This window comes from Hyaena hyaena, unplaced genomic scaffold, assembly GCF_003009895.1.
Source record: "Hyaena hyaena isolate Hyena2069 unplaced genomic scaffold, ASM300989v1 scaffold_501, whole genome shotgun sequence".
NCBI classification, from domain to species: Eukaryota; Metazoa; Chordata; class Mammalia; order Carnivora; family Hyaenidae; genus Hyaena; species Hyaena hyaena.
The window spans coordinates 1,066,370-1,091,312 of record NW_024081135.1 but is presented as its reverse complement, the minus strand read 5'-3'; the positions used below and the strand labels follow the sequence as shown (position 1 = coordinate 1,091,312).

General features: G+C 51.1%; 1 protein-coding gene across 2 annotated transcripts in view; it reads left to right on the top strand.

The window, feature by feature from the left end:
- Positions 1-23,845, top strand: part of XPC (XPC complex subunit, DNA damage recognition and repair factor) — a 30,931-nt gene extending 7,086 nt beyond the window's left edge. The window contains exons 4-17 of one of the 2 annotated variants that reach the window (XM_039254956.1): positions 2,842-2,965; positions 4,038-4,122; positions 5,611-5,768; positions 6,251-6,371; positions 9,111-9,200; positions 10,329-10,446; positions 10,834-11,213; positions 16,360-16,520; positions 19,346-19,427; positions 19,927-20,061; positions 20,143-20,312; positions 20,757-20,850; positions 21,772-21,861; positions 22,924-23,845. In XM_039254956.1, the coding sequence (XP_039110887.1) occupies positions 2,842-2,965; positions 4,038-4,122; positions 5,611-5,768; positions 6,251-6,371; positions 9,111-9,200; positions 10,329-10,446; positions 10,834-11,213; positions 16,360-16,520; positions 19,346-19,427; positions 19,927-20,061; positions 20,143-20,312; positions 20,757-20,850; positions 21,772-21,861; positions 22,924-23,139 (2,024 nt within the window). In that variant the 3' untranslated portion in view covers positions 23,140-23,845. Of the gene's footprint in view, positions 1-2,841; positions 2,966-4,037; positions 4,123-5,610; positions 5,769-6,250; positions 6,372-9,110; positions 9,201-10,328; positions 11,214-16,359; positions 16,521-19,345; positions 19,428-19,926; positions 20,062-20,142; positions 20,313-20,756; positions 20,851-21,771; positions 21,862-22,923 lie in introns of both variants that reach the window. The other variant, XM_039254955.1, reaches the window with a different exon arrangement.
- The last annotated feature ends 1,098 nt before the right edge of the window (positions 23,846-24,943 follow it).

Genomic DNA, 24,943 nt, shown 5'->3' with positions numbered 1-24,943 from the left:
GCTCCAGAATGGTATTGGTGGAGGAAAGGTTGGCAAATACAGTGTGTGTAGAGCATCATATATTCACAGTAAGTGGCAGCTAATGTTACCATCCCTGATTCCTTCTGTCTGCTTGATTCTGTCCCAGCTTTTGATTTTGAAAATGATTTTTGAAAACTACAAAAAAGTTTTTTTTAATTTTTGTTAATGTAGTACATAGATGCCACCTAAATTCACTAACTGTAGCATTTGTCATAATGAGCTCACTAACTGTAACATTTGTCATATTGAGCGTGTCTTTCTCTCTGTAAATATACATTGTAGAACCATTTGAAAGTAATTTGCAAGGGTGCCTGGGTGGGTCTCTGAGCTGACAGTACAGAGCCTGCTTGGGATTCTCTCTCTCCCTCTGCCCCCCCCCCCACTTGCACACATGCACTGCTCTCTCTCTCAAAATAAATAAACATTTATTTTTTTATTTTTATTTATTTTTTTTAATTTCTAGGAGAGAGAGAGACAGCGTGAGCAGGGGAGGGTCAGAGAGAGAGGGAGTCACAGACTGAAACAGGCTCCAGGCTCTGAGCTGGCAGTCAGCACAGAGCCCGACGCGGGGCCCGAACCCACGAACCGCGAGATCATGACCTAAGTGAAAGTCGGACACTTAACCGACTAAGCCACCCAGGCGCCCCAATAAATAAACATTTAAAAAGAAAGTAAGTTGCAGACACTTTGCTTGTAAATACTTCATGTATTTCAAGAGTAAGACATTTTCCTACATGATAAAATGTTTTTACACCTAAGAAGATGAAAAGTCCCCCAATGTTATAAAAATATCCTTCCTAGCTATTTTGTGTTTGTTGCTAATCCAGGATCTAAGGTGTGAACCATGTATTTGGTTATACCGCTTTAGTCTCCTTTAGTCTAGAATGGTACACCCTGCCCAGCCCCTTTTTTTACTTTTTGTAGCACTGCTGTTTTTGAAGAGTCCTGGCCTCTTCTTTTGTTTTGTTTGATAAACAGACATTTCAGGGTGGTGGTAATGTGTTTCAGTGTCTCCTGATTTCTTGTAAACTGCAAGGTAAGGTTTACTTGAATTCAAGTTAAACTTTCATTTTCTTGGCAAAATACTTCAGAGCTTTGTACTTAATACTGCATCCATTAAGGGGCACCTGGGTGGCTCAGTTGGTTAAGCGTCCAGCTTTGGCTCAGGTCATGATATCACGGTTCGTGGGTTTGAGCCCCGCGTTGGGCTTTGTGCTAACAGCTAGCTCAGAGCCTGGAGCCTGTTTCAGATTCTGTGTCTGTCTCTCTCTCTGACCCTCCCCTGCTCACACGGTCTCTCTTTCTCTCTCTCTCAGAAATAAATAAAACATTTTTTAAAAATTAAAAAAAAATACTGCATCCACTAAGAGGCACCTAGTATCAGGTTGTCCTACTAGAGATGCTAAGTTTGATTATCTAAGGTGGTTCTGCCAGATTGTAACAATGAAAAGGTACATTTTTCCTTTGTAGTTAACTGTCTTGGGTGGTACTAAAGAGTTTTTTTTAATATTTCTTTTTGTGTGTGTGAGAGAGGGAGGGAGGGAGGCGGAGGGAGACAGAGGATCCGAAGCAGACTCTGCATTGTCAACAGAGAGCGTGATGCGGGGCTCAAACTCACAAACAGAGAGCGTGATGCGGGGCTCAAACTCACAAACAGTGAGATTGTGATCTGAAGTCAAACACTTAGCTCACTGAGTTCCCCAGGCGCCCCTACTTAATGGTTTTGTATGCATTGATCTTTCCAGAGTCAAAGATTATTACATTGAGCATTGCAAAACAGAATATTCTGATTCTATCATTTTATATACATTCATCAGGTGACTTTGATCTGTAAAGGAGAGCTTTCTCTTTTAAGAATTGTATTTATGTTGAGTATCAGTAGGGACTCAGATATTTTAAAAGTTCAAATATGTTATCAGTTATTATTGTTATACTTTTCAATCTTCAGATTGTCCCAGATTTGGCTCATGGGAGCCCCTTTAAGCCAGCTACCCTTCCATGTCCTTTTGACATGGCCTCATTGGTTTTTGGGAACATTTTTGGTTTCCGTCATGAGAAGATGTTCCAGGCCCACCCTCTATGTTTCTTGCTCTAGACCTCCAGACTTTTGTTTCTGCAGGAAGGCCTGGCTCATTTCAGTCAGGACCTGTATATATAAACCAGATCTTGGCATTAGGTGTGTTCATTACCAGCGGGATGTCACTGCCTCTGGACCCAGAGTCCCTTTAGAAGGGCCTTTGCTAATAAAATTCACAGGTCCAGTTCATTGAATTTTGTTTATTTCAGCCAGTGTTTACAAGTGATGTAGGGGATAAAGAGGTTAAAAAAAGGGGGGAGGGGTTAAAAAAAACGAGGTAAAAAAAGAAGAGGTAAAAAAAGATTCCTTGTCATTACAGGTTTGCAATTGGGGCTGGAAGACCCTTCAATCAGGCCTCTATACAAAGCAAAATTGTGATATATGTTTATTGTAGTAAAATAGAGAAGAGGAAACTGTTCTTTTTGGCTTTATTTTTTCCTTGGATAAAGACTAAGTCTCTGCTAAAGTACACATTTGAGCCTCAGCTCTGATCCCAGAGATCTGTATTTAATTCAACTCAGTATTTCTGTGCCTTAGTTTCCTATGTCTCTGGGTTGCTGTTCCATGAAGTTCCATGAGCAATAAATGTAAAACAGCACAGTCTGTGGTGTTTTTGAGGCACTCAAAACGTGGTAGGAGTAGGGGAGTCCTGTTGCTTACTCCTTCCATCTCAGCAGAACTCAGTTTTGTTCAGTGTGATAGCTATTATAATGTCACTGATTTTTGAAAATTATCATTGATAGAACTTAGTGAGCCTGTGCCGGGTGATGCAGGAGAAAACACAGCCTTCTCTAAATCTGTCCTGCCTGTGAAGCCAGTGGAGATAGAGATTGAAACACCCCAGCAGGCAAAAGCAAGAGAAAGAAGGTAAGGTTGGGCATTTGCTTCTAGACTCCTGTCATGTATCATCAGCAAGAGCTGCTATACAATGAAAGCTTTTGAGAAACATGTAGGAGACCAGGGCTGAGCACAGCAAGAGCTGCTATACAATGAAAGCTTTTGAGAAACATGTAGGAGACCAGGGCTGAGCACCAAAGTGGTCGGGAGCCTGAGGTGGGAGAGCCCTGGGTTCACCATGAGGACTCGAACAGGAAACTTTGTTCTCTGGCTGGGGCAGGGCATGGAGAGAGGAAACTCTCAGTTACCAAACATCTGTTATGTGCCAAGGACTCTGTGGGTTGTACATTAACTTAAACTTAAGTTAATGTGTGAATGAGGACCTGCAGGCCCAGAGTAATTGAGTCACATTTTAGAAGTCACTCAGGCAGGAAGTGGATGAGCCAAGATCCAATCTTGACACTCTCCATCTAATTTGACACTCATGTTTTTCGCACCACATCACACTGCACGACTTGAGGCAGTGCCCCACTATGGTAGGGAGCCCCCGTTCCGTCTCAAGGTTCCTGGACCACTGTATCCCCTGGTGGCTTGGGAATGTGTAACACAATACCTGGTAGTTAATGGCTAATGAGTCCCGCTCTGTAATGGGCATATCGTTAGGCACGAAGAAAGGAGATGATAGGAGTCATTCAAGAAGTGTTAAGTTGGCTTACAGATGCAGGGGACATGGGCAGGAGAGAGATTTTACAGCAGAACCGCACCAACAAAGGAGTGCACCAGTGTAACACAAAGGTGCTTGTGCTAAGGAGGGAATCTGTAGTCAGGAGGTCAGACAGGCAGAGAGGGCCGCTTGGAGAATGTGTGCTTCAAAGCCTGTCCATGAGGCGTGTTGGTAGAGAAAGTCCTGGGCCTTCAGGTGAGAAGGACCAGAAAAGTCTATGGAGAATAGCCAGCTTTCAGATTTGCCTGCACAGCCGTGTGCAGGAAACCAAGGAGAGCTACTCATGAGCCATTACGAGGGAACGGAAGTGACCGGGTGCTGGGGCCAGGTATCATCCATCTCCTACTTCACTCTTGGATTTTTCGATATGCATGGCAGTGAAAGGATAAAAATGGAGTTTGAGACGTATCTTCGGAGGATGATGAACCGTTTCAGTAAAGAAGTCCACGAGGACACACACAAGGTAAGGGCAGGGGGTGAAGGGACAGTGTCCTCTCTGTCAAGGCAGGTCGGTGTGGTGCACGGAACATCGGTTCTTAGTCAAGCCTGGGAATAAGGAAAGGGATTGCTGTAGGTTGAGCAGCGGAGGAGGGCTTTATTTAAGAGAAAGGGCGGCAGGGAGGAGTGGGCCGAGGACAGAGGCTGGGGAGACTGCCCAGGCAGAGCTGAGAGGGTGTGGCTGGATGACCGATGTGTCTGCATCTTGGAGGGTATGTGCGTCGGAGGCCCCTGGAGAGTGAGGGAAGGGCACTTTGACATCCCTCTGATCGTCAGCCGAGAGCCAGAGCAGGGAGAGATGTAAGAGGTAGCAGAGACCCTGTGTCTGCAGCAGCCGCAGAAATATGGAGGTGAGACGAGTGCAGAGCAAGGACAGTGAGGAGATAAGACACACCCACCTCTCCGGAGCCTTGGGGGGGTATGTGAGATAGCCATGCTGCTTGTACCTTTTGGTGGAGATGAAAGAAAGGGAAGAGTTCATCTGGCTCCCAGATTGAAAGCTTCAGTGAGGAGAGGAGGGTGGAGCCGTTGACTGAAATGGGGAGATTATAGGTGAGGAGAAGGAAGACAGTTTTGAAGGGGGAATGATGTAAAGCTGTGGGAGGGATGGGGAGGAGTCTGATTATCTCATTAGGTGGAGGAGCAGTTGGAGCTCAGGTGAGGGGGCAGACGTGGGGTCTGCGGTGCGAGGGGCTGGGTTCTTCCCTTCTAGAGCAGGGGTGGGGGCCTGGCAGTGTGATGAACCCGCGCCAACCCCGGCTTGGACGGCTACAGGCGCTTGCGCATCTCTACCTTCTCTTCCCCAACACTTGTCCTCCCGATCTTTCTGGAGCAAACCCCAGACATTGTAGAACGTCATCCATCAATCCTACAGTATCTATCTAGAAGACAAGGCCTCTAAAAGAAGGAAAAAATATTTGTGGTATGCAACTTTGAGATTGGATTATTTCTGTGAGGGAATAAGTATCTAGGGAAGAGGACAGGGTGACAAAGTCTTGGGAAATGGCTGACAGGGAGCCTCTCTCTCTCAAGGCCACAGAAACAGAAAAATCTCTCCTTAGAGTAAATGTAACGAAAATGTCCATGCACTGTGGGTTTGACTGCAGTCGACTCAACAGAGAGGGAAAGGCTAAGCTCCCAGAGCTTTAACTGACAGTATCCTGGTCTTTCTGTATGTGGATTTCACTGGAGAAAGAATTCAGCTAGTCGGGGAGAGGCAGTCAGGAAGCAGGAAGCTCAGAGATAGTCTCAGGAAAAGCCTCAGGGAAAAGGAGAGATGAACTGAGTGCAAAAGTGACCTGCTTCCTCACACTCCCGTCTACTGCTGCCCTCTCCTGGGCCACTTTCTCGTATGTAGATAGAACAACAGATAACCCCTGCCCACAAAATGCCTCTTGGTTTGGCAGCAAACACCCCTCCAGTTCTCAGCCACCCGTCTTCCTCATCTTCCCAGGTTCACCTGCTGTGCCTGCTGGCAAACGGTTTGTATCGTAGTAACGTCTGCAGCCAGCCAGATCTGCTTGCTATCGGCCTGTCCATCGTCCCAGCTCGCTTTACTAAAGTGCCACCTCAGGACGTGGACATCTGCTACCTGTCAAACCTGGTGAAATGGTATGGCCCTCCAGCCTACCCTGCAGAGCCCTCGTATAGGACTTCTGTCCCTGAGCCCAGGGGTTGGTCAGTTCCACACACCTTCCCTGAGGGAACCCTGTATGCCGGGGCCTTAGGCACCGCACTGAAGATAAAGAAATGTTGGGCATGATCTCTGCCCTAGAGGAGCTCCCAGGCTGCTTGGGGAGACAGGTGCACCCAGTCAATCTGGGTAGCGTGAGGACTGCTCGGGAGGGGGTGCGCTGGGGTCTCTGGGTGCACAGAGCAACTGGGGTCTAGGAAGGGAACCAGGGATGTGGGGACAAGGTCTTCAGTGGTGAGCAGTGGTCAAGCCGCTCAGACTGGGAAAAGCAGGGTATAGGCAGGCAAAGCTCACAGTTCTCTTCTAAGACCGTCTCTTCTGATTCTCTTGGCTATAAAAGGGGCACGAGCATTCCTCTTTGCCATGACCTGTGACACGGGAATGCCTGGTTTCTCTCCAGGTTCATTGGAACATTTACAGTTAATGCAGACCTTTCAACCAACGAGCAAGATTGCCTACAGACCATGCTGGAAAGGAGATTTGCTATTTACTCTGCACGCGATGATGAAGAGTTGGTCCATGTAAGTGATCCTCCTGGCGGCACTGTTTTTTGAACTGTTAGCAAATGACTGTGGCCGTCACTTGCCAGATACCGTTTCAGTGTTTTCCATGTTCCTATTCAGTCTTCGTAAGGTAAAAAAAAAAAAAATGTTCTGAAGCTCAGAGAGGCCAAATAACTCTCTCAGGGCTATGTTGTTGGTAAGCGCTGGAGTCCAGATTGGGACACAGCCTACTGTTTGGTGTGCAGAGCGCTTCAGGTTTGGTCACGTTGCCCTCAAACTGTTTCCATTAAAATATTCAGAACTTACGTTCAGACACCCCAAGGAAATGGTTTTTCAAACATTGGCTGCTGAAAACCTTCAGAAAGCGTTTCCCGGCCTTCCAACTTGAGCAGTGACATTGGCCGGCAGCTGTGCAGCGAGGCAAGTTCTATCCACCAAAGATATTTTTGTGCCTGAAAAATAGAAGTAGAAATACAGTTTTCTCCCTGACAAGTTCCTATGAATCACATATGCTTGTATCTAAGCTCCAGCTTTTCTGTTTGTTTAGGCCAAGAGACCAGACTTCTTGGACCTTAAGAGCCCGTATGATAGGCATCTTTACCTGTCTTCAATTTGGCTTGAAAAACTCTCAGATATCTGACACAGCCGGTAATCCTGCCACCTCCCAGGGACACACATTAATATTTGGGTACCATCCTCCCTGATTTTGTTCCTATGTGTATTTCCAAAATATTTTACCCTCCCAAAATGATACTGTGAAACAGTTACCTGCAGTCAGCTTCCTCCTCCCTCTGCCTCAGGCACCTGGCAGCCACTGGTCTGGGTTCTGTCTCTAGATTTACGTGTCCTGGATGTTTCATGTGGAAGAAATACAACCTGTGACCTTCTGTGACTGGATCGACCACATGTCTGTGGGCATTTAGTTTTGCCCCATTGCTTGGTTGTTGTAAAGAGCACTGCCACAAATGTGTGTGTGCGTGTGTACTTATTTGAATTCTGGTTTTCACTTTTTTTGAGTACGTACCGAGGAGTGGAGTCGCTGGGTCATTCAGTGTTTAACTTTTTGAGGAACTGTGAGACTTTTCCACAGTGGCTGTGCCGTTGCACCTTATCACCAGCAGGGGGCAAGGACTCCACTTTTTCCACATCTTTGCCAGCACTTGTTACTTTCCTTAAAAAAAAAAAAAAAATTTTTTTTATTATACTCCTCCTAAAAGATGTGAAGTGGTATCTCATTGTAGTTTTGATTTATATTTCCCTGGTGACTCGTGGTTAGTGTCTCCATGTGCCTATTGGCCATTTGTGTTTCTTCTTCAGAGAAATACCTGTATAAATCCTATGCCTGTTTTTTAATTGGGTTCTTTGTCTTTTCATTGTTCTGTTGTGAGAGTTCTTTATGTATTCTACATTCTAGGCACCTATCACATATATGCAAATATTTTCTCCTGTTGGTTGTCTCTTCCCTTTCTTGATAAAGAAACTAAAGTTTTCATTTTGTCGAAGTGCAATTTTTCTATTTTTCCTTTGTACCTCATACTTTTGGTGTCATACCTAAGAATCCATTGCCAGATCCAACCTCATGAAGGTTTCTTTCTCTATCTTCTTCTAAGAGTTTTATACTTGCTGACCTCTCACACATGGGTCTTTCATCCATCTCAGGTTACTGTTTATAAGTGAGTTCACCTTCATTCTTCTGCATGTGGAGACCCAGCCGTCCCAGCCCCTTGGTTGAGGAGACCGTTCTCCCAACTGTTTGCTATATTATCTTCACTCTTGGCCCAAGAGACCAGGTTTTCTGTGGGGATTGCGTGGCCTTGGCACTCACTCTCATCAAAACTCAGTTGCCCGAGGATGGACGGGTTAATTCTAATTCCGTGTATCTGTACAGATTCCTTGTCTCCCTACCGTCTGACAGTTTCTCAGTCTTCCCTGGTCCTTGCTATCTTGACATTTTTGAAGACTACTGTTTAGGAATTTTGTGGAGTGTCCCTCAATTTGGGTTTCTTTGATGTTTTCTCATCCCCTATGCTTTTAACTTCAGAAGAAACAGGCGAAAGTAATTATTTTTTTTTCTGACATAACACGGGTTTTCACGGAAAACTCGTCCTCCTGTTTCTGGCTGTCTTGGCTGGGCATTCCAGTAACTCAGGAGAAACAGGCCCCCAAGGCCTGCATGGGAAGGTCTTGCTCAGGAGCTTTGTCATGGTCGCTGTTTTGGAGGCTCCGTCCTTACAGGGTGACAGAATTCTTACAGCTGCAGCCTCCAGTTGAAAGACCCCTTGTGCAGAGAATGGAAATTGGAATAGACTTTGGGGATCTGGGGATAATAATGTTTCCTGTTTTTTCTTTTCAAAGTGATATGTCATTTAGTTATTTTCTTTTAATCACAAGCACGACATATATTGAATCCAGAACAATCAGAAGACAGGTACACTGGAAACTAATCACCTGTGAACACCCAAGCCCCAAAATGGGTTCTTTTCCAGACACACATATGTATTTATAGTAACTTGTCTTTCTTTCTTTCTTTTTTTTTTTTTTTTTTACAAAAATTAACATTACACATAAAAAACGATTTTTCTACAAAGATAAATCTCTCCAGTGTTGTTTTTAATAGTGGTAAGTTTTCCAGACTCTCTTGATTGCTTGTTTCTAACTTTTCCCTGTTAAAAAGAGCTAGCCATGAGAAACAACATGGAATTAGTTACATCCTCGTTTTTTTTCTTAGAATAAATGTGTCATTCTTTTTTGTTGTAGATATTTTTACTGATTCTCCGGGCCCTGCATCTCTCCACCAGACTGGTATTGTCTCTGCAGCCGATTCCCCTTAAGTTACCTGCAGCAAAGGTGGGGTTCTCCCAGAGGGTAGCTGTATCTATGGGGAGGGAGAAATTCTCAGACTTCGCAAGATAATTGCTCATTGGACTAGTTTGAAGGGTTGGTTTTCATGGGGCCTGGGCCTCTTGGAGCCTGCCTTGCACATGCCCTGTGTGGGGAGGACGGGACAGCAGCGGGCCTCCAGCAGCCTGAGCCTGGTGGAGCTGGATGTGTAGAAGGGCCTGAGAGAGCCCTTGGCTCCTTGTCGGTGTGGAGTGATGGCAGGTGAAGGTCTCCTCATTCTGCCGTGATTTAAAGAGGAGGCTCAGCGCTATACTTACTGCGCTCTTGGCCCTGTCTGAAACTTAGTGGTCCAGATTCTTTTTTTTTTTTTTTTAGTTTATTTATTTTGAGAGAGAGACAGGGAGAATGAGCAGGAGAGGAGCAGAGAAGTGGAGGTGGGGGGGGATGGAGGATCCAAAGTGGGCTGTGTGCTGACAGCTCAGATGCGGGCCTTGAACTCAAAAACCATGAGATCATGACCTGAGCCAAAGTCAGCTGCTCAGTCGACTGAGCCCCCCAGGTGCCCTTGAAATTCTGTATTCTTAATGCAGCAACTTTATTAAGTCTGTCAGTATTTGTTTGCAGGCACAGTATGTGCCCAAAATAGATACATTGTATGCAAGATGGGTGTTACTGCCAAGGACACTGAGATTTAGAGGGTCACACATACTTAATGATATGTTCATGGGTACATACGGAGACATTCATAGGTATTTACATATAATAGGTCTATATGTAAAAAAACCATTTGAAAACATGTAAATCGATGTCTACATAACATTTGAAAACATGTAAATCAATGTCTACATAATTTGCCGGCACCGTGTAAGATATAAGAAGCAGAGCTGGAATTGGAGCCCAGGTTCCCCAGGCCACGCTCTAGAGTGGAAAGAGCTGCACTGTGGCCCATCTGAGTTGCCATGGAGGTTAGTGAACGCAGACTTATGGTCCTAAAGGATAGTCACTCTGTCACTGTCCGAGCTGGGGACATCCTGTGTATGCTTATCCTATAAGCCAGTGACTTAGGCCTAGAAGATTATAGGATCTCCTATAATTAGAAAAAAAGAAAAAATGAAATTTCCTCTTCTGTTTAAGGGAAAGAAAGCTGCCAAGGAGAGGTCTACAGAGGGTCCTGGAGGCTCCTTGGAAACTTCAAGCCCAGTTCTAGAAAACCAAGCCAAACCTGAGAGCAGCAAGGGGACCAGACAAGAGAGTACGTCTTCTGCGGGCACTGGCGCCAGAGGGAAGGGGAGGAAGGCGGCTGCGGCTGGGAAGAAACGGAGCGGGCCCTCTTCTGGGGAGGAAGAAGAGCACAAGGCAAGGGGGCAGGAGGGAGGCCCCCGGGCACGTCGGCAGGGCCCGGAGCGGCAGGCGGCCTCCAGGGTGTCCTATAAAGAGGAGAGTGGGAGTGAGAAGGATGGCAGTGGCTCTGACTTCGAGCTCTCCAGTGGGGAAGCCTGTCATTCATCCGATGAGGATTCTGAGCCTGGCCGTCCCAAGCACCGGAGGGCCCCGGGCCCCCAGAGGACAAAGGCAGGGTCCAAGAGTGACTCCAGGCCCCAACGTGGAAGGCACCCTAAGTGCTCTGGCCTTCCGGCAGCGTCCACGAGCTCTTCGAGCAGGAAGATCAACCGAGGCAAGGAACTCTCCAGTGATGGTGAAGGGGCACAAAGAGGGAAAGCAGCTGGAATCGACCAGTGGCTGGAAGTGTTCTGCGAGCAGGAGGAGAAGTGGGTGTGTGTGGACTGTGTGCACGGTGTGGTGGGCCAGGCTGTGGCCTGTTACAAGTACGCCAGCAAGCCTGTGACCTACGTGGTTGGCATTGACGGTGACGGCTGGATCCGGGATGTCACCCAGAGGTACGACCCAGCCTGGATGACCACAACCCGCAAGTGCCGAATCGACGCCAAGTGGTGGGCTGAAACCTTGAGACCCTACCGGAGCCCGCTGGTGGAGAGGGAGAAGAAGGAGGACTCCGAGGTAAGGCTGCTGGAGAGGGAGCAGGAGGACTTAGGTAAGGCTGGTGGGGAGGGAGGAGGAGGACTCAGACAAGGCTGGTGGAGAGGGAGAAGGCAGATTCAGACATAAGGCTGGAGGAGATGGAGGAGGAGGCAGACTCCAGGAAGACTGGTGGATAGGAGGAGGACCCAGAGGTAAGACTGGTGGAAAGGGCAGAAGAGGAGGACTCAGAGCTAGGGCTGGTAGAAAGGGAGGAGAAGGACTCAGAGTAAAGATATTGGGGAGAGAGGAGGAGGAGGACTCAGATGTAAAGCTGGTGGAGAGGGAAGAGGAGGAGGACCGAGGTAATGTTGGCGGAGACGGAGGAGGATGTCTCAGAGTAAGGCTGGTGGGCAGTGAGGAAGAGGAAGACTCAGAGGTATTGTAGTGGAGAGGGAAGAGGAGGAGGACCGAGGTAATGTTGGCGGAGACGGAGGAGGATGTCTCAGAGTAAGGCTGGTGGGCAGTGAGGAAGAGGAAGACTCAGAGGTATTGTAGTGGAGAGGGAAGAGGAGGAGGACTCAGAAGAAGGTCTGATGGAGAGGGAGTATGAGGAGGACTGTGGTAATGTTGGTGGAGAGAGATGAGGACTCGGAGGTTAGGTTGATAGAGAGGAGGGAGGAGGACTCAAGGAATACTGGTGGAGATAGAGGAGGAGGAAGACTCAGGCAAGCCTGGTGGAGACAGAGGAGGAGGACTCAGGTAAGGATCATGGAGAGGGAGGAGGAGGTCTCAGATTTAGGGCTGGGGGAGAGGGAGGAAGAGGACTCAGAGGTAAGTCTGCAGAAGAGGGAGGAGGCAGAGGACTCAGGCAAGGCTGATGGAGAGGGAGGAGGAGGAGGACACAGTGGCATGGCTGGTGGAGTGGGAGGAAGAGGAGGAATCACAGGCAAGGCTGGTGGGAGGGAGGAGGAGGACTCAGATAAAAGCTCATGGAGAGGGAGGAGGAGTCGGACTGAGGTAATGTTGGCAGAGAGGGAGGAGGGGGACTTAGTGGTAAGGCAGGTGGAGAAGGGAGGAGGAGGACTGAGGTAATTTTGGTGGAGAACAAGGAGGAGGCCTCTGAGGTAAGTCTGGTGAAGAGGGGAGAGTAGGGGGACCCAGAGGCAAGGCTGGTGGAGAGGGAGATGAAGGAGGACTCAGAGGCAAGGTTGTAGAAGGCGGAGGAAGACTCAAGGTAAGGCAGGTGGAGAGGGAGGAGGAAGCCTCAGGCAAGGCTGGTGGAGAGGGAGGAGGACGACTCGTGTAAAGCTGTTGAAGGGAGAGGAAGAGGACACGGAGGTAAGGCTGGTGGATAGGAGGAAGAGGACTCAAGCAAGTCTGGTGGAGAATGAGGAGGACTCACAGGCAAAGCAGATGGAGAGGGAGGAGGGGGACCCAGAAGTAAGGATGCTCCAGAGGGGGGAGGAGCAATCCAAGGTGAGGGTCAGAAGTAAGGCTGGTGGACAGGGAGGAGGAGGACTCAGAGGCAAGGTTGATGGAGAAGGAGGAGGAGGACACGAGGTAAGGCAGGTAGAGAGGGAGGAGGAGGACCCAGAAGTAACACTGCTCCAGAGGGGGGAGGAGCAGTTCGAGGTAAGGGTGGTGGAGAGGGAGGAGGGAGACTCAGAAGTAAGGTTGGTGGAGAGAAGGGAGGAGGGCTCAGAGGTAAGGCTAGTGGAGAGGGAGGAGGAAGGTTGGTAGAGAGGAAGAATGAGGAGGTATCAGAGGTGAGACTGGTAGAGAAGGAAGAGTAGGTCTCAGTGGTAAGGCTGGTGGAGTGGGAGGAGGAAGATTCAGAGGTAAGGCTGGAGGAGGTGCGGGAGGAGGACTCAAGACTGGTAGGGAGGAGGAGGAGGACTCAGAGGTAAGGCTGGTGGAGAGGGTGGAAGAGGACTCAGTTAAGGCTGGTGGAGCGGGAGGAGGCGGAGAGCTGAAGTAATGTTGGCTCAGGTAGGAGGAGGACTCAAGGCTGGTAGAGAGTGAGGAGGAGAACTCAGGGAAAGCTGGTGGAGAGGGAGGAGGACTCAGGAAAGTCTAATGGAGAGAGAGGATGAGGAGGTTTGAGGTAATGTTGGTGGAGAGGGAGGAGGATGTATCAGAAGAAGGCTGGTGGGCAGTGAGGAGAAGGAGTCCTCAGGGGAAAAGCTGGTAGAGAGGTAGGAGCAGGAGGACTTGGGTAAATGTGGTGGAGAGGGAAGAGGAGGAGGTTTCAGGAAAGTCTGATGGAGAGGGAGGATGAGGAGGATTGAGATAATTTTGGTTGAGAGAGAGGAGGAAGACTCAATAAGTAAGGTTGATGGAGAGGAAGGAGGAAGAGGACACAAGTAATACTGGTGGAGACGGAGGAAGAGGAGGACTCAGAGGCAAGGCTGGTGGAGATGGGGGGGGATTCAGACGTTAGGCTGTTGGAGAGGGGGGAGGAGAAGGACTTAGAGGTAAGGCTGTTGAAGAGAGAGGTGGAAGAGGACTCATAGGCAAGGCTGGTGGAGAGGAAGGAGGTGGAGGAATCATAGTCAAGGCTGGTGGAGAGGGATGAGGAGGACTCAGGTAAGGCTGATAGAGAGGTGGACTAGGACTCAGGTAAGGCTGATGATGAGGGAGGAGGAGGAGGTAAGGCTGGTGGAGAGGAAGGAGGAAGAGGACACAAGAGGTAAGGCTGGTGGAGAGGGATGAGGAGGACTCATAGGCAAGGTTGCTGGAGAAGGAGGAGGAGGACACAAAGTAAGGTGGGTGGATAGGGATGAGGAGGACTCAGAGGTAAGGCTAGTGGAGATGGATGAGGAGGACACATAGTAAGGTGGGTGGACAGGGATGAGGAGGACTCAGAGGTAAGGCTAGTGGAGAGGGATGAGGAGGACTCAGGTAAGGATGGTGGAGAGGTAGGAAGAGAGGACTCAGTTAAGACTGGTGGTTGGGAAGGAGGAGAGCTCAGAGGGAAAGCCTGTGGAGAGGGAGGAGGAGGACTCAGGCAAGTCTGGTGGAGAGGAGGACCCTGAGGCAAGGCTGTTGGAGAGGGAGGAGGACTAGCCTCAGGTAAGACTGGTGGAGAAGGAAGAGGAGGACACAGGTAAGGCACGGAGAGGGAGGAGGACTAGCCTCAGGTAAGACTGGTGGAGAGCATGAGGAGGAGGCCTCAGGCAAGGCTGGTAGAGAGGGAGGAAGAGGAGGAAAAAGAGGCAAGGCTCATGGAAAGGGAGGAAAAAGACTCAGCAGTAATGGTGTTGAAGAAGGGGGAAGAAGTGGACAGGGAGGAGGGAGAGGACTCAGAAGCAAGGTTGGTGGAGAATGAGGAGGAGGAGGACTCACAGGCAAAGCTGGTGGAGAAGGAAGTGGAGGACCCAGAAGTAAGGATGCTCCAGAGGGAGGAGCAGTAATCAGAGGTAAGGGTGGGGGAGACGGAGGAGGGAGAGTCGGAAGTAAGACTGGTGGTGAGTGAGGAGGAGGACTCAGAGTAAAGATATTGGAGAGGGAGGAGGAAGATCAGAGATAAGGCTGGTAGAGTGGAAGAGGAGGATGACTCAGGAAAGGCTGGTGGAGAGGGAGGAGTAGGACGACTCAGAGGCAAGGCTGGTGGAGAGGAAGGAGGAGGGCCCTGAGGTAAGGCTGGTGGAGAGGGAGGAGAAGGGCCCTGAGGTAAGGCTGGTGGAGAGGGAGGAGGAGGACTCAGTGGTAAGGCTGGTGGCGAGGGAGGAGGAGGAGGACTCTGAGTTAAGGCTGGTGGTAAGGGAGGAGGAGGACTCAGAGGTAAGGCTGGTGGAGAGGAAGGAGGAGGGCCCTGAGGTAAGGCTGGTGGAGAGGAAGGAGGAGGGCCCAGAGGTAAGGGTGGTGGCGAGGGAGGAGGAGGATTCAGAGTAACGCTGCTAGAGAAGGAGGAGGTAGGACCTCACCTGCCATGAGTTCGAGGCCCATCTTCATGCACATTAAGTCCGACCAGCCCCGCGTGGGGTATCTGTTTGTGGTCTCCTGTAATTATGACAACAGTATTAAAGAGGTGGAATGATTATTGCCTAAATTTTATCAGTTAAAATACGATGTGATTAATTGCCTTAGTATTTGAACTAGTGTCTCTCTGGCTTTGAAGCCATATACCGGGTGCTTTCTTTCTTCTGTAGTTGTAAACTTGGATATAATAATTTATGCAAGTCCTATAAATTGCACTGAGTGAAAGAAGAAAAAGTCACTAATGCGATGGTCTTCTGTTCCCCCCCTCACCCCCCACCAAGCGTACACACAGAGGCCCCTCCTCGGGTCTAGAACAGTCCTCTCCTGGGAAGGCATTCTAGGAAACTGACCGCTAAGAGAGAGTACAGTGTGTTCTAGGACCACTCCTTGACCCCAGCCCCTTGTGCGTGGCAGTTGTGTTGGGTGGAGCTCGGCATTTGTCCAGATTTGCTGACAAGTTCCCCCCACATATCAGGATGGGTGAGGCCGTGTTTATGGGGCATTCCTTGTGGCATTGCAGTTCTCTCTGCCCTGAGTTAGCTCCGGTGGTATTGGGGCTCATTTTACTTAGAAGTGATGGGATGGGTGAGGGTTGCACATGTGGTGTCCTGAAAAGTATTTGTGACGCTGATGGTGCTCCCACTTTGCTAATTTGCGAGTGCCATTGGGAAAGGGGCCAGGGACCCCCCCCGCCCCCGGCCCCTGGGGAATAGGATGTGAACTGCAGCAGTGCAGTTGCCCCGAGAAATTGCATCCTTGAAGGAGCGCTAGGAGAACAAGTACTAGTTACTGCAGACTACACCCAGGTACATTTGAGTTTCCCAGGAGAGCAGGGTCAGGTACACGCTCACTGCACAGCAGTGGTGTCACTTCCGGGTAGGGCCGCCTTCCTGAAGAAAGCCATGTGTCTTCCCCAAGGACCAGAGTAGGCACTGTTCTGCAGGGCTGGCCCAGGGGTCTGCGTGCTAAGAATGAGAAGGTTAGGTGACCCTTCAAGGTGTTGTGAGCCACAGAATTACATGCTTCTGTAGCTTTCCTTTTATCTAAAACCTACTTATATCCCTGACCTACAAATGGGATGTTCCTGATACTGGTGCTTGTTAAACCTCTGCTCCACTGCTCTGAACAAGGTGGTCTAAGCATCGCCCACCTCAGACCTCACCTCTTCCAGACATGCTCAGTGTTGTCTCTCTGGCCTTTGCAGTTTCAGGCAAAGCACCTGGGCCAGCCTTTGCCAACTGTCATTGGCACATACAAGAACCACCCTCTGTACGCCCTGAAGAGGCATCTCCTGAAATACGAGGCCATCTACCCCGAGACAGCCGCCATTCTTGGGTATTGTCGTGGAGAGGCTGTCTACTCCAGGTGCGTGAGGCGGCCCGGTGGCTTTGTCTTCCTGATGGCCTGGGACTAGTGACCTTCTGGGGAAGGGGCTGCTAACGTTGGCCCTTTGTCAAATGGATTGAGCTTTCTGGTGTGTGCGTGCTGTCCCATGTGGGACATGTGTAGAGGGGATTATAGCTTGAAGATGAGAACAACAGGATTGAAAGATAAAAAAAGGTTATGGGGAAAATTAAAAGTACAAAGTTTATATAAGAGTAAAAAACACACCTGTAAACTATAAGGAATAAAGAGAATAAAAGATTTGATCATGACAAAGTGAGTGGATATTTTAATGGGGACAGAGCTTCTCTCTGGGAAGATGAAAACGTTCTGGAGATGGATGGTGAGGATGGTTACTCAACACTGTGTACTTAATGCCACTGAATTGCACACTTAATCATGGTGAGCATGATGCATTTTATGTATATTTTCTACACACACACACACACGCCAAAGAAGGGAGGAAAGGAATAAGAGAAAATGAACATTAAATATACACAAAATTAAAACAGATCATTTTAGCATTCCGAAAAAAGAAAAATAGAAACAGAACTTTTAAGAAATAGCAATTGAGAGAAGTAATAACTAAAAGTAATTTTTTTTTAAACATTGGAATGCAAGACCAAAGGTAGTATAGAGGATGTTCTTCACATATGGGAGAAGAAAGAGAAAACAGGGAAATCACACGAGTGGGTGGGGTGAGTCCTCTGAGCGGGGACTCTGTCCGCATGGCAACCCCACAGGGAGGCAGCCACCACCCTGTTCAGGGTCTGGGCTGGAGTTTTCTGTTCCAGCGTGCTCAGGGCCTCAGCTTCTGTCCCAGCCTGTTCCTGCTCAGGGCCTCGGCTTCTGTGCCAGCCTATTCCTGCCCAGGCCTCGGCTTCTGTCCCAGCCTGTTCCTGCTCAGGGCCTCAGCTACGACGTCAGAGGTCCTCGGGGCAGGCCACCCTGACTGTGGTGGTAAGGCACAGGCTTCTTCACATGGTTGGGGGACAGGAGGTCTGGTAGGAAGAAGGTGCCAGTGCGGGGACCACCATGTCCGCCAGAGGAGAAAGCATTAGAGGTAGACAATTTTTCAGGTGGTAAAATATACCAGAGTGCCATTTAACCATTTGTGAGTGTACAGTCCGGTGGTGTCAGTCATTGATGTGATCATACAGCCATCCCCACCCAGCATCTCCAGACCTTTTTCATCTTCCCAACCTGAATCTCTGTCCCCATTGAACACTAACTCCCCATCCCCGTTCCCACAGCCCCTGGCACCCACTCGCCTACTCTCCACCTCCGTGCATCTGACATCTTTCAGGACCTCACACAAGTGGGACCGTGCAGGGTTTGTCCTTTTATGGCTGGCATTCAGTGGTGGACACTTGTCACTTTTGTGCTTGGCTACTGTGACTCCTGCCTCTATGGGCAGGGGTGTACAGCTGTCTCTGAGTGACTGCTTCCAGTTCTTTGGGGCATCTGCCCAGCAGTGGTGTTGCTGGTCGTACGGGAATTAGGTGTTTCACGTTGTGAAGACCCGCCATTATGGTTTTCCACCAAAGGTGCGTCGTCTCACAGTCCCGCCAGCAGAGTGCAAGACCCCAGTATTTCCACACCCTTGCTGACACTTACATTCTGGTGTGTTTCATAATAGCCGCCCTCGTGGGTATGAAGTAGTTAGAGGCTGAGATTTATTCTAACAGGGCTGGGTCCCTACCCGGCTGTTCTCTTTGGGAACGTCCAGATAGTGCCCACCTGCCTCGCTGCCTGTCCTGCGTGAAGACCACGACTGTGACTTTATCCCTGCAGGCAGTCGGAGACATGCGGCCTTTAGTAGGAGTGTGGGTGGAGCTCCCAGTTGGGACAGGGGCGCTGTGGACTGAGGAGCGTTGCTCCGGGGCCTCGAGTGCGCCTGATCGTCCAGCAACCTGGCAAAGCAGAGCACATAGAGCTCATTACCCCCTGACTGATCGAGGAGGGTGCTGAGGATCAGGAAGGGGAAGGGGGTTGTCCGGGGTCACTCCGTTAGGCAGTGGCGCAGGGGAAGGCGGTGCACCCCTCGTGCACTGTGCTGTGCCGAAGGTCTGCCTGAGATGGGGCGGTCGTGGAAGGACCTGATTGCTGCACTGGAAGAGCACTTACTTATTGCCCGTGCTCACTGGAGCTGCTCCCTGGGCAGAGGTCAGGGCTGCCAGCTGAGGAAGAGACAGGCATGCCCCGTCAAAGGAGGCTCATCAAGGAAGGCAACTGGAACTTGTTGGAAAGTAGCCTTGTAAGGGTATAGCTCCTAGCTCTGGAAGGAGAGCAAAACCAGAGGATCTATCTCTAATCAGGCTGCTGGGAATTAATGACTTTCTCACAGGCATGAATCTTAATTCCGTGGTCGTTCATTAACTTCTTGTAGTTAATCTTCCTTGGGGTTCACTGCCATCTTTGGACACTCATCCCCCCCCCCCCCCTTGTGTTCAGCAGCAGACTAGGCCTTCTGCAGCCATGCACTCACTCAGCTACCTTGCCCTCCGCAAGCTGCCTCTCTCAGTGGGAGAAGGGGCGAAGCTTTGGCATGAAGCCTAAGAGACAGAGTACTCCAGCAGGTCAGGGTTCGTAAGTGGATGCCTCCCCCAGAAGATAGGAAGTCCAGGTTAGCTGTTTGTGTAACGCAGGTGCCCCGGTTCCCTCAGGAGCAGGGCCTTAGGAGAGAATTGAGGGCTGAGCACATCCTTCTGGGAGGAGGTGTGAGCCGTGCCTCTGTGCACACCACGCTCCTTTCGGGCTGGTGTGACCTGGGTTTGTTCTGTGTCTCCCCCTGTGGGCTCCTACAGGGATTGCGTGCATACCCTGCATTCCCGGGACACGTGGCTGAAACAGGCGAGAGTGGTGCGGCTGGGAGAAGTGCCCTACAAGGTAACCGCTAGGAGGCGCGCTGAGGGCTGAGGCATGGGCACTAAGGGCTGCTGAGTGCGGGCCCTTCTGGCTGGAGAAAGATTGGAGGAAGGGAAGCACATTCAAATATGGCTTCCTTTAATGAGGAATTTGTAAGGTACAAATTATTGAGAGCATGCAGGAAGTTTCATATTTTGTAAGGGTCGGAAAACAGGCTGCACATGACTCTTTACGGAAAGCCTTTGCCGAACCCCTGTCCTGGAGGCAGCCAGTGTGCAGGTGCCAGTCCTTGGCCCTGCTCCCTTCGCCCATACCACTCCTCCTCGTAGAAGTTATGTGGCCTTCTAGCCAATCCCTCCGAGGGAAAATTTTGGCCGCTAGACATCATCGGGGAGCACGGGTGTGTTGGGAAGGTTTACTGGCGCCACGGGTGTAAAGCACTCAGCACAACGGCCAGTATGCAGTCAGTGCTTCAGAAGTGGTAGTCTGTGCCGCAACCTGGCTGATCCCTCTGGTGTAGATGGTGAAGGGCTATTCCAACCGGGCCCGGAAAGCCCGCCTCGCCGAGCCCCAGCTGCAGGACCAAAATGACCTGGGCCTGTTTGGCAGGTGGCAGACGGAGGAGTACCAGCCGCCCGTGGCCGTGGACGGCAAGGTAAGGGCGGTGCACAGTGGGGCCCGGACCAGGCCGCTTCATTCTGCAGCCGGCTAGACCTGGTGTGCCACCCCCCTGCAGGTCCCCCGGAATGAATTTGGGAACGTGTACCTCTTCCTGCCCAGCATGATGCCGGTCGGCTGTGTCCAGCTGAACCTGCCCAACCTGCACCGCATAGCCCGCAAGCTGGACATCGACTGTGCGCAGGCCATTACTGGCTTCGACTTCCATAAGGGCTACTCCCATCCCATGTGTGTGGGGGTTTCCAGGGAGGCCAGGAGGAGGGGCGGGAAGTCCACATGAGGGTGGAGGCCATTTTCCGGGTTCTACTCTGCATCTGCAAAATCAGCCTTAGCACTTGACCTTTTACTTTCACACTTCTACTCTGGCTTCCATCCAGAGGGAGCAAAATTAATGATGTTGGATGAAAACGGTTTGCTGGGGGTGGTGACAGGTGACCAGACAAGGGCAGCATGCTTCCTGCTTGGTGGCCTCTGTCCTCCCAGGGGGCCTGGGTGGGGGGCCCTCTTCCTCTGCATGGGCAGCGTCAGTTGGCAGCTGTGGCTGGGACTGTGGGTGGCTGATGCAGGGAATCCTTCAGGGCACTGAGTGCCTAGGAGCTGCCTGCTGGCCTCCACGCAGGGGAGGAGAGGCCAGAGTAGGAGGCAGGACCATCCGTGTTGCATCCCCCACAGAACTGATGGGTACATTGTCTGTGAGGAATACAAAGACGTGCTCCTGGCTGCCTGGGAAAATGAGCAGGCGCTCATCGAAAAGAAGGAGAAGGAGGTGAGTGGCCGGGCCTGGGTGGGGGCCTGAGGTGTTGGAATGGCAGGGGACACAAGCCCCCAGTGGGGCAGGGCCCTCTTGCACCATGGAGAGGAGAGTACATGCGCTTGAAAGCTCTTTCCAGCACCCCAAGGAGCCCGCCCTAGATAAACAGAGTCCTGTGTGCACCTCATAGTCCACCATCCTTGCCCACAGTCTGCCTGACTCCTGGCTCTGGGGACCCCTGCACCTGCTCCTGCGGGAAGGAATGGCCCGTGGTCCAATTCTGTGTAGCCCCCTCCTTGAGGGTGTTAGGGTTGCTAATAGTTCATGAGATGCTTCTGTTGTGCTGCCTTTTATGTGCCTCATTTTATAAATCACGCCAATTTTGTTTTTAACGTTTAAGAAAGGAATGCCTATGGGGAGGGGCAGAGGACCCAAAGCCGGCTCTGCATTAGCAGTACAGAGCCTGATGCAGAGCTTGAACTGAGGAACCGTGAGATCATGACCCGAGCTGAAGTTGGATGCTTAACTGACTGAGCTACCCAGGCACCCCAGTCCCATTGATTTTAAATGTTTTTCTTTTAATCTTTATTTTTGAGAGAGAGCGAGCGCGCGCGTGCGGGTGAGTAAGGGAGGGGCAGAGAGAGAGGGAGACACAGAATCCAAAGCAGGCTCCAGGCTCCGAGCTGTCAGCACAGAGTCTGACATGGGGCTCGAACTCAGTCTGCGAGATCATGACCTGAGGCGAGTCAGCCGCTGAACCGCCTGAGCCCCTGGCACCCTATCACCCTGATTTAAACAGCTTAGGCATATGCTCGGGAAACACTTTAGCTTAAAATTTTATTTTGGATCTTTATACGTTCACAGGGTCCATCTTGACATTTCTCCTGAAAATGGCGGAACTCAACATTTTGTGCTCTTGTTTCGTCTTGCCTGCAGAAAAGGGAGAAGCGGGCCCTGGGGAACTGGAAGCTCCTGGCCAGAGGACTGCTCATCAGGGAGAGGCTGAAGCTTCGCTACGGGGACAAGGTCAGTGTGGCTTCTTTGGGAGGAGATGAGCCTGAGTGGGAGAGGGCGACTGCGAACCACGGGCCCCGATTCTGCCCAGAGGTTCCTTCTGTCTTGACACCATGGTTCTGTGTGTCTGAGGCCCCAGGTCCTTATCTCGTTGGGAGAGGTGTCCCTGAAATGAGCCTCGGCTGGCTCTTCCAGCCCCCCAGTGCTACCCTGCCACCACTTGCCTGTTTTCTGCACGAGCCAGTGCCTGCTGTGGGTCTGATCTCGTGCTAAAGCCATCCAGGGAGGGACAAGTATCCTGCATTTGTTTGACATGTCACCCTTACACTGCAGTGCACCCTGTGCCTGTGACCATCCTCCGGGCCCAGGGCTCCTCGTGTAATTCACATTCCGGGCTGGGCCAGCCTCTGGGCACAGGTGTGAAGCTGACATGACACAGCCCTCAAGGAGCTTCTGTAGGGGGTGGAGAGGCCCCTCCATAGGGTTATGCGGTGTGGCCAGTACTGGGTCAGACACAGAATGTGCTCTGGGAATAGCTGTGGCCACACCTATTTTCTTCCCCGTCTCCAATTTGCCTTTAAAAAATATTTTGTCATGCTTCTCCCTCAAATCCCTTTGGTGACCTTTCACCAGGCTTTATGTTGACACCGTCCACCTGTGCGCTGTCACCTTCTGCCTCCCAGCCCTCCCTGCCCAGCTCCCCAGCCCACCCATTCCCACGGAGGTGCCTCCTTGGACCGCTTGGCACTGAGAGTGGTCCTCTGGAGTTAGAGACATTAATGCACCTTTTTCCCAAGCGAGGTGGCACTAAGAGGTCTAGGTGTGGTCGTCCACTCCGCCAGGGCAGCTTTCTGTATAGACATCTTTGTGACCCCAGCAACATGCCCACAGCATGTTCTCCAGGACTCGTGTGGAGGAGTCCCAGTCTGAGGAGGGCTCTTCCCCAGCCCCAGTGGGGCCTTGTATTCCCAGAACCACTGGCTCTGGGTAGGCTGCTATGGGGGCTCTCCTGCCCCAACGGTGCTTCCTGCCTTCTGAGCTGACCCGGGGCCTGCCCCATCCTTCCCCCTGCAGAGCGAGGCTGTAGCTGCCCAAGTAGATGCGGGAGGCGGACTCTCTTCTGACGAGGAGGAGGGGACCAGCTCTCAGGCACAGGTGTCCAGGATCCTGGCTGCCTCCTGGCCCCAAAACCGAGAGGCCGAGGAGGAACAGAAGCTGCAGAGCCCCAAGAAGACCAAGAGGGAGCGGAGGGCGGCAGCCTCCCACCTGTTCCCATTTGAGAGGCTGTGACGCATCCTGGGCCACCCGCCTGCCCCGGGGGCGTCTCCTGTGAAGGCACAGAAGCAGCGCTGCAGCTGAGGGCCAGGGACAGACGGTCAAGTTCAGGTGTCTGGTCTGGCCCCGGTCCTGGTCAGAGTCCCCAGGGGCACGCCTCCCACGCTTTCTGTGCCCCGGCCCTGCGCTTGGAGCTCCGGAGCACCTCCCGGGAGACTCCGCCACACAGACGTCGCTTCACGCATCTCTGGAAATGTGAGTCACTCTTGTACAGCCACCTCTGGGCAGTTGAGGAACGTACCGGTCCTTCCAGGTGGATTTCTGTCAGACCCCCGTGCTGCGCTTTTGCGTCTCTTGCAGACCTGGGACCCCTTCTCTGCAGGCCACTCACCTTCCCTCCGTCAGGTTTACTACCACTGCCTACAGCCACCCTCTGTGACATGGGAGAGAGCAGGGGGAGGTGTGCTCAGCTCAGATGGTGGGTTGTCGGATCTCCTTTGCAAAGTGACATTTCAGGGTGGCAGTTGTCTGGAACACAGAGCTGAAATCAGGAAAGAAAAGGAAAAACACTGAGAGTTAAATGTTAGTATGATGTGGATCGGTGTTAAACTGCGTTTTATTCATTCTGGGGTAAATTTATAAAAGCTCTATGCGTTGTAGATACTCAGGAGAAACACCTTTTGTATCATGTTGAGGAAGAAAATAAAGCATTTATGTAAAAAGACTTGGCTCTGCATTTTCTTGTAGATTTCACGTCACCTGCGACCATGTGTGAGGCAGAGGGTCTGGCCATGTGCTGACGCTGCAGGTCAGTTCTCGCTCTCCGGGGCACTGGGCACTCCTCATACAAACTGCCCCTCTTCCTACAGGAGACAGGTTACTGACCCCTTGACAGGAGGAGCCACTAAAACTTGGAGGCAGTTCTGTCCACGGGAAACAAACAAAACACTTGGGGTGTGACTCATGCAGCAAGAGCCTGGCTGGAGGGCTGGTGCTGACAAACAGAGCAGGGTTGCCATGGCCACGGCGGGGCCTCCCGCTCCTGCGCGCCCTCCGAGAGGTAAGCACAGGGGTGAGTGGGAGCTGAACTACAGTGTCTGCAGAGTCAGCTCCAGGGAGATGGGAAGGAACTGAAGCGTCAGATCACACATGAGAAGAGTAGGTTTGGGGAAGTAACTCACCTGCGTCACATCTTGTGACAGAAAGCACACACGCTGCCAGCTCGGGCATGACCGTCAGCAGTCAGTCCGTGGGCTCAGAGCAGGAGGCAGGGGGCAGGGAGGCACCTGGGTGGCCCCGTAGACTCAACATCCTCTTGATTTCGGCTCAAGTCATGACCTCATGGTCACAAGATTGAGCCCCGCATCAGGCTCTGCACGGAGTGTGGAGCCTGCTGGGGTTCTCCCTCCCCCTTATTTCTCTCTCTCTGCCCATCCCGTGCACGCACTCTCAAAGTAAACAAACATGGAAGGAAAAAAACAGGCACAGGGGGAAAACTAATGTGCCCCATGGCAGGGCTTCATCTCCTGTGGCCCTTGCTGCAGGAGGGGAGAAGGGCACTGTGGCCATGTCACAGATGAGGGACCGGAGACTCTGGTCACGGACTTGGCCGGCGTCACACGGCCAGAACCCTGGTCTGTGCCAGCCTAGCGTCTGGGGCCCTTCGGCACCGTGTTACACCGTGCCTCCGTCCCGCGCTTCTGCTGCATTCCGAAGCTGGGTGAGTCATTTACTTCGAGTCGATCCAAAACAAAGTATGCGTTAAAAATAACAAGTTGCCCTTTTAAAAAACTGAAATCCATTTTAACCATGAGAAGCT